This window comes from Micropterus salmoides, unplaced genomic scaffold, assembly GCF_014851395.1.
Source record: "Micropterus salmoides isolate LMB-PRFRI ecotype aquatic unplaced genomic scaffold, ASM1485139v1 Ms_hic_scaffold_7, whole genome shotgun sequence".
In the NCBI taxonomy this organism is placed as follows: domain Eukaryota; kingdom Metazoa; phylum Chordata; class Actinopteri; order Centrarchiformes; family Centrarchidae; genus Micropterus; species Micropterus salmoides.
The window spans coordinates 9,113,077-9,128,251 of record NW_024044459.1 but is presented as its reverse complement, the minus strand read 5'-3'; the positions used below and the strand labels follow the sequence as shown (position 1 = coordinate 9,128,251).

The following is a 15,175-nucleotide window of genomic DNA, read 5'->3' as shown; positions in this document are numbered from 1 at the left end:
AGTGAAGGGGAACTTTGCTTCAAGTTAAATAAAAGCTTTCATTTGTTTTTTAATATGAAAGAATTGATCCCATTAATAAGGAAATGGAACAATGATGTACAATGATTAAAAAAGAAATGTGTCTAGTAGTTTTTTCCACTTTTCTAAGAGGAGGAAAGAAAATTAATGTAGTCTCTTTCTTCTCAGCTGTCTTCTGCTGCAAGAAACAGTCTTGCAAGCTACCTAATTTAGTTTGACTAGACAGAACTATTGGCAGTAATAATGCAGGATGAATGCATGGAAGTGGGTTTCTTCTTTTGTTTTTAAATATTTTTTGGGTATTTATTTGAAAGCAGGCAGCAACAAGGTGAGAGAAATTGAGGGGAGAGAAAAGGGGGATAACGTACAATAAGCTTCCTGGCTGGACTGCTGTTATATGGCCAGTGATTGCATGTTAATTGTGTTCCTCCCCAGATGGAACAGCAAGGCACTCAGCTGGAGACGTTTCAGCAGAGGAACCTGCTGCTGCACGAGGAGAACAACGTTCTCAAAGAGAAAATTCACAACTTAGAGCGGTGCAGACGCTATAAAAATTAATATATCCATCCAAGTTGAAAGTATCACTTGTACACAATGCTTGCCGACATAACAAAACACTTTGTGACAGAAATTATTTCCATGCGTAGGCGGCTTGAGGACATGAAGATAGAAAACAAAGAGATGTGTCAGGCTCTCTCCTTGAAGGATGCCAGTGTCCGCAGCATTCAGCAGCAGCTGGAGGAGAAGACCCTCGAGTGCAGCGTCCTGTCCAGGCAGCTTCAACAAACTCTGGACGACGCTCAGATACAGGTCTATAGGGTCACATCTTTTACGTGTCCATCAGTGTCCTCAGAACAAAACATCACATAACAACCTTTACACTGGTGCTGAGAAACACTCAGTTTACACAAGTCTGGACTTCTTTGCTGCTTGTATTGTTTCAGTGGAGTTGAAACAAGATATCTCTTAACTTTTTCATTAACTTTTTATAGCTACAAGAAATGTGTAGGCCTCAAAACCCCCAATAATTAACATTTGTTTGGTTTGATGTGTTTACATGTCTACAGTGCTCCTCAATCATGAATCTAAAAGTAGAATAATGATAAACAATTTTAGTGTTTTATTTATGGGTTAATACTGGAATATTGCAGTCCATGTTAACATAGTGAGGAATTTTTTTTTTCTTTCTGTCCTACAGGTGGACAACAGCATGCAGAGGGTTTTAGCCAAAGAGAGAGTGTCTCAGTCTAAAGCCTTGGACCTGCAGAGCCAGCTGAGCCGAGCCAAAACAGAGCAGAGTCAGCTACAGCGAAGCAAGGAGGAGGTACATTAGGATGTCCATGGATTCCACATGGTGTGATATGGGTTTTCAGTGGCTGATGCTGATATTTAGATAGTAGGTCGGCCTACTGCCAATATATGATGCTGATATCAATACATAGAAAAGTCGTGCAAAGTACAATGTCATTAGTAGATGTCATTTTTATTAATTAATGAAATGAAACACTTGTGAGTGGGGTACAGTAACTGGATTATTTTCTACATTTTAAATGCCAGTAATGGTTTTAGATTCGATTAGCTGTCATTTAGGATGGGAGAAACATGTAACACTTAGGAAAGACAATGGTACCATCGTGCTCATCCTGCGTACAGGGTCACGGGAGCCAATCCCAGCCACACATAGACACTCACATTCACACCTAATTTTAGAGACACCAATTAACCTAGCCTGCATGTCTTTGGATGGTGGGAGGAAACTCCACACAGAAAGGCCAGGGCAACCGGGGTTTGAACCCACGACCTCCTTGCCGTGGGGCGACAGTGCCAACCACTGCACCGCCGCCCTGGAAAGACAATGGTGACTCAGAAACTAACTTTTTCACCATCTTCTCAAAACTCACAAAGGGGGAGCTGTCCAATGATGTTAGTGCCCCCCTTGTGACGCAGATATGTTGTGGCCTCATGAGTGCAGGCCGATTCCCATCATCTCAAAATGTCAGATATCGGCAGGATTAATTGGTCTTTCACTAGTTCTCATACTATAACTGCTGTGCAATGTAACAGTGGAAATCAAGATTCTTTTAAAAAGCATTGTTTTGTTTTTCTTTAGATGGAGCGTCGTTTCCAGAGTCAGCTGCAGAACATGAAGGACAGACTGGAGCAGTCAGACTCTACAAACCGCAGCCTGCACAACTATGTTAATTTTCTCAAAACCTCATATGGAAACGTGTTTGGTGACTCTTTGCTTGCAAGCTGACTGCAAAATCCTCCAACCTGACCAGCATTCATCCATTCCCAAAGCATTGTAGTAGACCTAAATGACATTTATTCACTACTACTTCTGACCTGAGAGTTTTATATGCTATCTATGAAATTAATAAACAACTTTTTAAAGGAAATTCTTATATTTTAGTTGCCTGAAATGTATTTATATTCTTTTGAATAAATAACTATCTATCGTCCAAAAAAGATAATAATTTTTGTTTTACTTATGCCAGAACTTAATGATTCAAAATATTCTTTCTCAGTCAGAATCAGCTTAATTGCCAGGTATGTGAACACATAGGAGGAATTTGACTCTGAATTGCGCAATGCTCACGATGTGCTTACTTATACAATAACACAATAATACAGTAATGAAATGCAAATATTGCTTTTAAATTTAAATTGTGACACTGTGACATCTTACATCAGTTTTTGTGAGGACGTGTGTGCCGACTAAAACCTTCCGCACATACAACAACCAAAAACCCTGGTTCACAGACCAAGGAGGAGGCCTTCAGAAGTGGGAACAGAGTCCTGTACAACCAGGCCAGGAACGCTGACTTAAGAAGTCAAAGCAGCAAAGAGATGCTACACGGAAAAGCTAAATAACAGCTTTGCAGCCAACGATCCTGCATCAGTGGAGAGGCCTGTGGACACTCACCAACTACAGGAGACCATCCCCCAACTCTGCTAGTATTCAACAATGGCAGACAAGTTGAATGGCTTTTATTGTAGGTTTGAAAAGCCCACAGTCACCTCTCCCCCCACTCCAACACTGCATGAAAATCTGTGCAGACCAGCTGGCCCCCATCTTCACACAGACCTTCAACAGATCACTGGAGCTATGTGAAGTTCCCTCCTGCTTCAAACGCTCCACAATCATCCCGGTCCCCAAAAACCCCTCCATCTCTGGACTACATGACTACAGGCCTGTCGCCCTGACATCTGTAGTCATGAAATCCTTTGAAAGACTGGTGCTGGCCCACTTGAAGGACATTACAGGCCCGCTGCTGGACCCCTTGCAGTTTGCCTACAGGTCTGGATAATGCAGTCAATTTGGGACTGTATCACATCCTACAACACCTCGACTCTCCTGGGACATATGCAAGGATCCTGTTTGTGGACTTCAGCTCGGTTCAACACCATCATCCCGGACATCCTCAGCACCAAACTCACCCAGCTCACTGTGCCAGCCTCCACCTGTCAGTGGATCACAAACTTCCTGACTGACAGGAGACAGCAGGTGAGGCTGGGGAACATCACATCCAGCACCCGGACTATTAGCACTGGCGCCCCCCAGGGGTGTGTGCTCTCCCCACTGCTCTTCTCCCTCTACACCAACGTCTGCACCTCAGGAGACGCATCTGTCAAATCCTGAAGTTTGCTGACAACAGTCATCGGCCTCATCCGAGACTGTGACAAGTCGGCCTACAGACGGGAGGTTGATCAGCTGGCTCTCTGGTGTGGTCAGAACAACCTGGAGCTTAACACACTGTGGACTCAAAACTATAGGGATGACCGTGGACTCCAGGAGGAGCCCCCCCCCACTCTGCCCCTCATCACCATACTCAACAGCCCTGTGTTTGCTGTGGAATCCTTTAGATTTCTCGGAACCACTATTTCCCAGGACCTGAAGTGGGAGCCCAACACTGACACCATCATCAAGAAGGCCCAGCAGAGGATGTACTTCCTGCGCCAGCTCAGGAAGCTCAACCTGCCTAAGGAGCTGTTGATCCACTTTTACACAGCCATCATCCAGTCTGTCCTCTGCACCTCCATCACTGTCTGTTTGGATCTGCCACCAAACTGGACAGGAGCAGACTACAATGGACAGTCAGGACTGCAGAAAAGATATTTGTGCCAACCTGCCCTCCATTCAGGACTTTTCCAGAGTCAGGAAATGGGCAGGAAACATCACTGAGATCCATCTCACACTGATCTGCAGTGATGTCTGTTTTTGTTCATAGTGTGTATACACTGAAGTCTGTGTCTGATTTTTATTATTGTGATTTTGTATTTTATATGAGTAAGCACATCGTGAGCAATGTACAATCCAGAGTCAAATTCCTCGTATGTGTACACATACCTGGCAATAAAGCTTATTCTGATTCTGATTTTGCAGTTTTGTCAGTGTTTGAGAGGTTTTGGTGTGAGAGGTATCTGAAAGCAAACAAATAATGGACTGACAGCTTTAAAAAAAACAGGGACCGCTAGAAGGACTGGAAATACAATAGTAAAATAAATATTTTATTGCATTTAAGGTTTTGTCGTGTGCAATGCTATTTTATTAGATCAATAACAACATATTATAAGGGTTATGGCCCAACCGGAAGAGCGTCTCGGTTGTAGGCGGGCTGTTTGTCGTCGGATTGTAATTTATGTAACCTCATCCGGCGGTTCAAAACTTCGCCAAACGCTATCAAGTAGTTTGGGTTTTGTTTACCGCTCTGTCGTCATGCCTGCTGAAAACCTACGATGGGCAACTTTAGAGGCCTTAAAAAATTCACCAAAGGCAAAAATCTCATTCGACCCGTACTGGTCAGAAAGGGGCGAGGTGAGTTGACGCCAGCGAACTCCGACATTAGCTAACGAATGGCTAGTTAGCCAAGCTGTCTCTGCCTGTTTAGCTAGCTAGATAATTTAACGAATTAATTTATTAGAGTGACTTTTCTACCATTTAGCTCTACCAGGACGATCTGCAATGAGGATAGTCCCACCACAGTTTGCTAAATCACCAAGTCTTTAGTTAGGCAACGTATTTAGCAAATTGTTTGCTAACCTAACTTAATAGTATTAAGCTGGATGAAGCAACTTAGTCTTCCACTGAGTTTAACAGGCTACGAGCTGTTTGGTGAATGAGTGGACAAATATGTGCTGGTCTTCCCAGCAGTGACATCTTTTTAAGGGCTGTAACGTTACTTGTAACATATCTCGTTTATTATTTCCCTTTATGTCACTTTATACTTCTCATCCACTGCATTTTAGATTAAAATATTGGTTTCGTTAATAGTTACTTTTTAGATTAAGATTTCAGATAGAAAACAAATGAGATGCGTTTTAAATATTATGCTAAAGTTTTTTGGCCTGTGACCCCACAGATTTATATTGTGACCATTAAGAGTGGTTGGGAACCACTGGACAAAACTAGTAACTGTAAATAAAGTAGTTAAAACTAGCATTAACTAGCTACAACAGTTATCTATTGATGCATCAGTCTTGGCATACTTTGACTTTTGATACTTTTAAGTACATTTTGCTGATAATACTTATTTACTTAAGTAGGATTTTGAATTTAGATTGCTGTGTTGGTACTTTTACTTGAGTAAAGGATCTGAGTACTTCTTCCACCACTGCTGATCAGGTATATTTGCTCAAGCACATGAGTATTTCCATTTTATGCTACTTTATACTCCACTACATTTCAAAGGGACATGTTGTTTATAAATTGCTTTTTTCCCCCTCTACACCTTTCTGGTGCATTTAAACACACTCGATGATGGTTCTGTCTTCTTGCAGCATATTTTGACTGGTTGTAAAGAGACCTTCAGCTTGTCCTCGCATTCTGGGATCATATTGGAGCGTCTCGGCTCCTTGCCCCTGCAGACCTCCAGCTTTCTGGGCTCCATCTCCGGAAACTCCAGCCCTGAGGAGATCTCGGCCTCAGTTTCATCCACAGGATCCATCCCTGACCTCAACGCTAAGCAAGCCGCACTTTCTGCATCCCCGCCTTTAAGGACCGAGAGTGACCAGGAAAGTCTCTTTTCTAGAGTACATGCTGATCTTTCAGTGTTTTTACTATGTGAGAAAGAAGTGTGTCAGAGTCTGTACACTTCTATTGGATTGAAGGAAGTGTCCACATAGTAACTTTTGTGTCATTTGACAGGGTTTTTTTTGAGCTTAGTGGTATTTGGGTGTTTGCTTCCAGGGAGTAGATATACAGTATATGTATAACAAAAAGTTGGTTTCAGAAAGTCATCATGATACGTGGCAACAAACAAGTTTGAGTTTGCAAGGATATTACTGAAACAGACAAGTTGTTGATATAATTGTGCATTATTGTTGGTGACTATTATAACCAGCAGATTCCCTGTGTTTTGTTTGTTTGTTTTCAATTGGATATTTAAATAATCTGTGGAGCTGGTTTAATGCTTTCATCCCTATAAAACAAGAACAGCTGCACACTTTGTATTACTTTCTGTGACTCTGTTGGAGCTCTGAATGGATCTACATGTCTGAATGTGTGACTTAATCTTTTCCTCACGTTTATGTGCTGCAGGCTGTTAGTGATAACACGAAGGATGAAGATCCAGAGGCAGGTGTCAGCGAAGTTTCCAGTCCTGCATCACTACCTACCATCTCCCTGCTGTCACCCAAAGCCATGGAGACGGCTGGTCTCATTATCAAATTTGAGGATGAGCAGCGTGAAAAGGCCAAGGTCAGACACAATGACTCTTAATCAGAATCCCAGTAGATTTTCAACTAACAAGAATGCCTTCGTATTTTGGTGCATAACTTTCGCAATAAAGAGGGTGAAAGAAAAAGTATTGTAAGTCATAGAAAATAAGAATTAACAATAAAAGAAAATGTTTAATTATCCCATAAGAACAACTTAACGGTTGTGTGATAAAATGCTGCCTGTATCAGTCTCACCTAGTTGATGTCTGAAATCTGTCGGCTCAGGTGGCGCTCAAACTGCGGCTGGAAATGCAGGAGAAGCTGGTGGCGGCGGTGGCAAACTCCGAGTCGGAGCAGCTGAAACGTTTCGAGGAGTTCATGGAGCTGAAGCAGAGGCAGGAGTACCAGAGCATGAGGGACATGATGGACAGAGAGTAAGAAGCACCGGCAAGGATGCAAGTCTTAATGATGTTGGAACATTTCTAAATTGTTACGTGTGATCAAAACTCTTCCACTTTCTGCACTGTAGAACTAAAGAGAGCATCGGGCGTCAAGAGAAACTGAAGGAAGAGCAGCGACACAGAATGAAGGTATGATCATCAGACTACATGTAGAAAGGATACTTAATGTGATACCCTAAAGATGGTTGCTTTAAAGGTCTGGAAGCACTGTAAAGTCTGTGCTTTTTAACAGGGATCTCAGAGTGGAAAACTATTCCATACTGGCAAAACAAACTTAGAGTGATGAATCTTAAGTCTCACAGTAAATTAATTCAACTTAATAAACTTAGGAAGTATTATCTGTGCTGATATTTAGGAGAGCTCCATAGTTACCCTAACTGTTTCATTACTGATAATAAAAGATAGACTTTGGGCAAAAATCAAGCTCATGCTGTCACCGCTGAGGTCCTCACAAACATGGCAACAGCGCTCCTCAGATATGTGCAGATTCATTCATTTACAAAACAAGCTGCAAATGAGGGGCTTATTTGTTAATTTATTCATGTTTTAATTAATAAATTGTACTAAATAAAAACAAAAAAACTTTCTTTGTTCAGTGGACAAGAGCTTAGTCTACAGAGGGATAACTATTCTATATTCTAGGATACGGCACTATTACATTATTATAGGCGTTGTAAAAACGGTGTGATAGGATTTTATTTATTACGACATATTTTTGCTGTCAGGAAAACTACCACATGCTGTCATATTTTGTACTTGATTCTGTTAAAACAGCGACATCACACACTCACACAGTATCCTTGTCTTTGCTGAAAGTATGTGTAGGTGGTAGGGCTGCACGATTTGGAGAAAGTCATATAGTAACAATAACTAGTAAAACAAAACTAAGGGAGCATGTTGCTCTACAGAGGAGGCAGCTAGAAGGAGCAAATATTGGCATCTGGCACCGGCTCAATGTAGATCTGTCTAATGCAGAGTCTCTATCTACAACCTGGAGGAGGAACTATTATACATGAGTCTATTAGTATAATATTATAACTTTAAATAAACAGTATAATTTTCGGCTAATAGTATACTGGGGTGGTGAGGGCGCATAGATAACATGCTTGCCTATGATGTGGGAGACCAGGGTTCAATTCCCACTGTAAGCCATCCACCAGTGTGTCCCTGAGCAAGACCCTTAAACCCTAGTTGCTCCAGAGGCGTGCGACCTCTGACATAAATAACAATTGTAAGTCGCTTTGGATAAAAGCGTCAGCTAAATGAATAAATGTAATACTGTTAGTATAACAATAATAACCTATATTAATTACTATATTCATTATAACTTCATATAATAGCTTACTATTTTACCACTAGTTGAACATTAAATCCAGTTACAGCGGTTTCCTTTCTGTGGGTTATTTATTTAATCCTTGTGTGAGAAAACGGCCCTACATTGATCTCTAATTGGTTAATGCTAAGAACAAACGTGTATCATATTATTCAACATTTATGATTTGATGCCCCATCCAGGCTGTGATTGGTGGTTGACGAAAAGTGAAACTTACAGGCACGTAGGCTTTATGAAAAGTTGAACAACAAAAGGCACAGAAACAGCGTTAAAATGTTAAATGGCCAGCGAGCCAAACCCAGATCTACCTTATCTTCTCCCAGTTTTCTTCTGTCTTACTGCTTCAACCTGCTGCCATTGTCTCTCTGTCAGAGAGCAACAAGTGTTGTGCCAAATTCTGCATGCCTGCCGAGAATTGCATGCACCTCGCGGGTGGTAACACTGATTTATGCTGAAAAGAGGTGGATGCAAATCTCCACACTGATGAATCGCGGTTATCACTGCACACTAGCTGAATCATAAGGAATGATACTTCTACTTAGTGTAATAATTCATTAACGACTCTAAATGTTCATAAAATACATACTTCGAATCATTTATCACCATTGATAAACCCCACAAAGGATATTATAGCGTTAAAAAGCAGTTTTTGGAGGTGCATGACAGCAGAGCACCGCCATTCTCTCGGTGCTCCGGTGGCGCTTCCGACTATGTTTTGAACAGTTAGCGGTGGGGCAGGGAGGGGAGTTACAATAGGTTGTTGTCTTAAGTTAGCCGCGCAATGCTTGTGATTCATCTGAACTCACAAGTTTAGAAAGGCTTCTGTTAGCAGCCTTGCATGCTTTGTACATTATAAACACGTTTCCTTTCTCCTCTTTGCAGATCCTCAATCTGCGGCTGAGAGAGGCAGAGCAGCAGCGCCTGCGGGAGGCAGAGCTCGAGCGGCAGCGACAGGCAGAGGGCAGGGAGAGACTGCGTAACCTTAACACCATCCAGGAGGAAATCCTGCAGCTCAACCAGCTGCTGGAGCCATCCAGCAAAACTGATCTCCCGTCGGCCAGCCTCAGCTCCTACAGCATGCGCGGAAACCAGCTGTGCTCCCAGGTGTCCGAGGTGGTGCGAAAGACAGCAGAGGTCAGTTTAACTGCTGATGGGAAAAGTTCAGGTTCGGATCAGGGCCCTTCCTACACTGACAAGGAGAGAGATGGAAAATTATTGTGGTTGTGTTAAAGGATAATTCCAGTTTATTACAACATTGGCTCATATGTTTTGGTGTTTTGGCAATTATTTCAAGTAGCTGCAACTTTGTACTCACAAGTTTAAGTGAAGAAACAAACGATCAGACAGGTTGGAAACAAACCCACAGGTTGGCCAAACTTATTTGGAAGATGATATAAAAGTAGACCGTAAAATGATCACTCAGACTTTTCATAAACATACTTTAGGGCTGAACAATTAATTAAATATTATCAAAATCACAATATGGCCAAGTGCATTATCCAAATTGCAGGAATTTATTGATGACTGTAAAATGTGTCACAACATCTCATTATAAACAAAACGTCTTGGTTCTACTACAAATAATATTCTCCAGACTTAAGTGAGCATACTCGTTTCAAATAATTTTTTATATATATTCTTTTTTGAATGAAATGAATTTTGAAATGTAAAAATTACCATTCCCACTAACACACATATCGGCATATCTGCTGAACACTACGATTTTTTTTTTTTAGCATGTCGTCCATCAAGGTTTTTTTTTTTTCCTTTTCATTTGCTATCATACTTTTTTCGATGAATACTTTTGTCTGTAATATGTAAGATTTTCAAAATGTTTTTTTCCTCTGACAACCAGTCCAAAATCTAATAATATTTAATTTACAATGACAATACATCCTCCTCACATAAGAAAAGCTGGAACCAGATGACTGAAAGGAGAAATTGTTGATGAATATTCTGTGGACTGAGTCAATCAACTGATTGTTTGAGCTCCAGCTAGCTTTAAATATTTCATTCAGTGTGCAAAGTGCCGTACACCTTATGGTCGGTGTGTGAAGATGTTGTTTTTAATAACTTAAAAGATACTAATGGTTCTGTATATTTATATATAGAACATGTATTGTTTTTCTTTCTAGCGGCTCTCAGGTGTCAGTTCAGTATGAATCACTTGATCTCTGATGTATCAACCTGCTCATCAGACTGGTGTAACCTTTTCTGCTGTGAATTTTCCCAGGGAGAGTTTCCTAGCGTGGAGGACATGACCGTGGCGGAGCGAGCACTCCACGAAATGAGGGCGCTGATCAGGATGATGCAGGAGGAGGTCGCCAAAGCTCAAGAGAAGAAGAAGAAGGATCAGGAGGAGGAAGAGCAGCGCCGGAAGCAGGTGGAGCTGCAGGTGCAACAGGAAGCGCAGAAGAAGGCAGCGCAGTCGGCCAAAGAGAAGGTGAAGGAGAGGAAAGGTGAGATAATTGTTCGGATCCAGGATCATATGCTATGGGTCACGGATATCACCTAGAACTCATTTCAGTCACAGATCCAAGATGTTAAGATGATTCTACCAGATGGTGGAAAATCTTCATAGCAACCTATAAGCAGGAAAAAATTATATTAATTGGCTTTAGAGTAGAACTGCATTGATTAGTTGTCAACTATTAAAAGAAAAAAAAATGGTAAGTCTCTGATGCCAGCTTGTTGAATGAGACCATTTTCTGGTTTTATTACTCTTATGACATTTTATAGACCAAACAACTAATAATCAACAATGAAAATGGTCATTAGTTGCAGCCCTGCTGTAGAGTAACACAGATCATTCCACCTTGACTGTACTTGTGAAACATCATCAGTGAAAGACTTTGTACTGTTTGTATCCACATGTAGACAAGTACAGTCCAAAATCCTGGAAGTGTTCTTTCTCCCCGGTTTTATCAAGGAAAGTTTGGTATCTGACATGTGTGAACTAGGTAGCATAGTATCCCAGAATGCATTTTGTGCCAACCAGCGGTGATGGCAGATATTTTGAGCCTGGCTTAAAGCAGTTTATAATTTTCATCCTGGGACAACTTCTATGTCACTTAAGTTTTGATTTTTTTTTTTTTTTACACACGGATATTTTAGAGCAGTTTTAAGAAATATACTTTTTTTGTTTTGTTTTTTTAACTCTTAAGATGTGAATGGATGAATTCAAAGGACTGCATTCACTAGAGCATTACTAATTAATGTTTGTTTGGTAATGTAGACATACGTAATACCGTGAGTACTTTAAAACACTTGATGGTTCCAACAGGGCTGCAGAACAGTGCTGAAGACAGCACACTGAAATGGTACAAGGAGCTGCAGGAGTCGGCTGCTCGGTGTGCTCAGTCCTTTGAACAACTCAACTCTCCAAAAGACACCCAGGTGAGTTTGTGCTTTGATGATGATGATGATAATAATATCTTATTTTTTTTACTGCACGACTGAGGTTCTATACAAAATGCAGCTCAAACTGCTTTACAAATTAAAAGACTAGAGCGGTCGTCTGTACATCTTTACTGTTTGTGCCAGTTTAGAGGTCAGAGAGGAGATGTTTCAGTCAAACAAGAACTACAAGCCTAAGTGAAATACAGGCTAAAATAGGTACAAAGTTTTATATAAATTATAACTATATGATCACAGGAAAAGTAAAGACAGTCTTTTATTCCGTGTTTAGGACACGTTTTGGTCAGATCACAAAAAGTATGTAGGTGATGGTGATATGTAACATTTACAGTATTTATGGATGGTTTTGTGTCTCTTCTCTGGACTCAGACCAAGAAGCTGAAGCTGGAGCTCCAGAAAGCGCTAGCATCCCCGTCAGTCAAATCTCCAGCAACTCGGGATCGCAGCTCCAAGAAATCTTTGACAAGATCGACAAGCTGCTGTCGGGGCGGGCGGTGATGTCTGGGGGGAAATCTGTCTCCACCTCTCAGCATCCACAGGGTCTGAACTTTGTCAGCTACAAATTGGCTGAGAAGTTTGTGGTGAGTTACTTTGGTGCTGTGTGATCATCTCGGAGCTACTGGAAAAACTAAAAAAATAACTAAAACCATGTTATTTTTCCTTAATGACCCTAACTGAAAGATTTCTAACATTTATTTTTGAATCACCATTTTTTGGCACTGCAAATTATTATTAAACAAAACTGAACTTGAGAAATTGTGATCTTTCACTATCCACATATAATGGGTGATTAATTCATTGACAAATTAATCAAAAATCAGTTATTATTTGCCGCCCTCAATAGATGTATATATTTTAGTGCAACTGGAACTTTGGTCCAGGTTCGAGGAGGTTCCTAGTAATCCTGCTAAGTGATAAAGACAGACCTCAATTTCACCCAGAGACTGACGGGCGGCTGTGGCTCAGGAGTTTGAGCGGGTTGCCCGTAATCGGAAGGTCAGCAGTTCAACCCCGGCTCCTCCAGACTGCATGTCGAAGTGTCCTTGGGCAAGATACTGAACCCTGAATTGTTGGCTATGAATGTGTGTGATGCAATATAGTGTTAAAGTGCTTCAAGTGGTTGCAATGACTAGAAAGGCACTATACAAATACGGAGCATTTACATTGCTGTTGTTAATTATATTAGTAGCAGAATAAATAAGATCTGTGTGATATCCTCTTTTATGATATAGTAGGTGACAACAGTGGAAATGAAAGCTCTAACTCTTGCAGTGTGCGTACCAGTAACACAGAACAATCATATCCTCAGTATTTAGTCTATAATCTGTACAAATAAACAAAAGCCATAACAAAACTCCCCTGGGATTCATTTTCCTGATTTAAATATTTTCCCCCATAGAAACAAGGAGAGGAGGAGGTGGCGTCTCACCACGAAGCCGCATTCCCCATTGCCGTGGTGGCCTCTGGTGTCTGGGAGCTGCACCCACAAGTGGGAGGGTTCATCCTCGCCCACCTGCACAAGAAATGTCCGTACTCGGTCCCACATTACCCTCCGATGAAGGAAGGAATGCCTGTGGAGGAATATCAGAGGTCAGGGAGACAGAAACGTGTTGCTGCACCTTCCTTTTACTCAGTTGTTATGTTTGATTAATCACAAAAATAATCCTCATGTCATCAGGATTCTTGGTTACCGTGTGGACGACTCTGGGGTTGAAGGTCAGGACAGTTTCCTGAAGAGGATGTCTGGGATGATCCGGCTCTACGCCGCCATTATCCAGCTGAGGTGGCCCTACGGCTCCAAGCAGGGGGTAAAAACTGTCTCACTTCCTGTGTTTGAACGGTTTGTTCACTCCATCACAGTGACCACACTATTTCAAACTCTTAAGACCTTTGGATCTGTGTTACAGTGATTTTGTGTTGAAATGTAAAACACTTTTTATGGGATGTGTTTCAGTGTGCTCCTCACGGTCTGAACCACGGCTGGCGTTGGTTGGCTCAGATGCTCAACATGGAGCCTCTGGCAGACATCACGGCAACCCTCCTGTTTGACTTTCTTGAGGTGAGTCCTGTACTCTTTCTCTTTTCTTTTTAAACATAATATTAATCCAAAATATATGGCACAGACTCATTTGAATATGCAGATGAGGGGTAAAGTCTGACCATTTCGTCTAATATCATCATCAGCTCTGAAAAGTTTCAGCTCGGTCTGCAGTGTTTCCTCTATATGCATTCAGCAGCGGCGGTGCTTTTTCCCACGATCATTAAACTATGCGCTACAAATGTTTTCACTGCAGCACTCAACGCTCGGCTCGCTTCCTCTCCTCGTTCTATTCAGAACATACGTGACAGTTGGTGATATAAGAGCAGCGCAACTCTGAATCAGGAGGTGCGTAGCGAGTGTTTGATTGTCCGAGCGGCAGAAAATGACAGGGAACGCGAGCGGAAGAAAATATTCTGGCAGTAAATGTACGGTGTCTGTCAGCTTCTCAAGACCAAGAAAAGTCTGTTGTTTCCCACCTGCTGGAAAAGTGAAGACTAAGCTAAGTTAGCTAACATCTCCCCTTCAGACTGCGCAGCTGAGCAGGAAAGCTTCTACAGCAGCTACACAGCTGCTATGTAACTTAACATTAGCTCAATTTATAGAAAGTAACTGGAAGCTGTATTTTATTACTGCCTACTAGTCCAATGTTGAGAACATCAGGTACAAACTTAGACTAAACTGACGTAGCCTGCAGCTCTGTCCTGTACAGACTGATTCAATTATTTTTCAGTCTGAAAAAGGAAAAGAGTTTAGGAAAAGAAAGGACGGAGGTGACTGGAGGAGCTGAGGTGCCAATTAGTGATGCAAACTAGTCCTTTTAAGCTAATGAGGAGACATTTCTTTTAGGATTTTAATGTGCAAATAAAATGCACCTGAGAAGGGAGGAGGTTTCTCATGTAGCCTTTTTTTATATTAATGTCTACAGATAAATGTCAGAAGCAGTAAAATGTAGACACACAAGGCAAACATGAACAGTCGTATCTATAATGATTCTGAGGTCATATTAACAGCGTTTTCCTGCCGTTAAGGCTTAGGGGTGATGCCCAAAACATGCTGTGCCATCACTGTAAAATCACTGTGGAGCAACAGAACCAACCAAATTACTTTCTCCAGATCTAAAGGTTGTAGTTCCTCCAGTAGACTCATCTTTGGGTGTTGGTTATTTATTATCTGCTCTAGCTTTTCCAACTATTTGTTCAGAGAGATGGTGAAAATAATGGCCCGATATGATGTGAAATTACATAT

At 41.4% G+C, this 15,175-nt stretch overlaps 1 protein-coding gene and 1 pseudogene across 1 annotated transcript; both read left to right on the top strand.

The window, feature by feature from the left end:
* The first annotated feature begins 68 nt into the window (after nt 1-68).
* LOC119892246 (outer dense fiber protein 2-like) lies at nt 69-2,423 on the top strand. The gene is made up of 4 exons (XM_038704422.1): nt 69-554; nt 666-828; nt 1,217-1,342; nt 2,129-2,423. Exons 1-4 carry the CDS (start codon nt 454-456, stop codon nt 2,273-2,275), a joined length of 537 nt encoding a protein of 178 aa, XP_038560350.1. The 5' UTR covers nt 69-453; the 3' UTR covers nt 2,276-2,423.
* A 2,239-nt stretch (nt 2,424-4,662) lies between these two features.
* On the top strand, nt 4,663-13,996 carry LOC119892263 (annotated as a pseudogene).
* The last annotated feature ends 1,179 nt before the right edge of the window (nt 13,997-15,175 follow it).

Bases quoted from the DNA above. Each gene is read 5' to 3' on its own strand.
- LOC119892246 (XM_038704422.1), top strand. From the start codon at position 454: ATGGAACAGCAAGGCACTCAGCTGGAGACGTTTCAGCAGAGGAACCTG. The intron at 555-665 runs GTGCAGACGCTA...TTCCATGCGTAG, and splicing joins AAAATTCACAACTTAGAGCG to GCGGCTTGAGGACATGAAGA. The intron at 1,343-2,128 runs GTACATTAGGAT...GTTTTTCTTTAG, and splicing joins TACAGCGAAGCAAGGAGGAG to ATGGAGCGTCGTTTCCAGAG.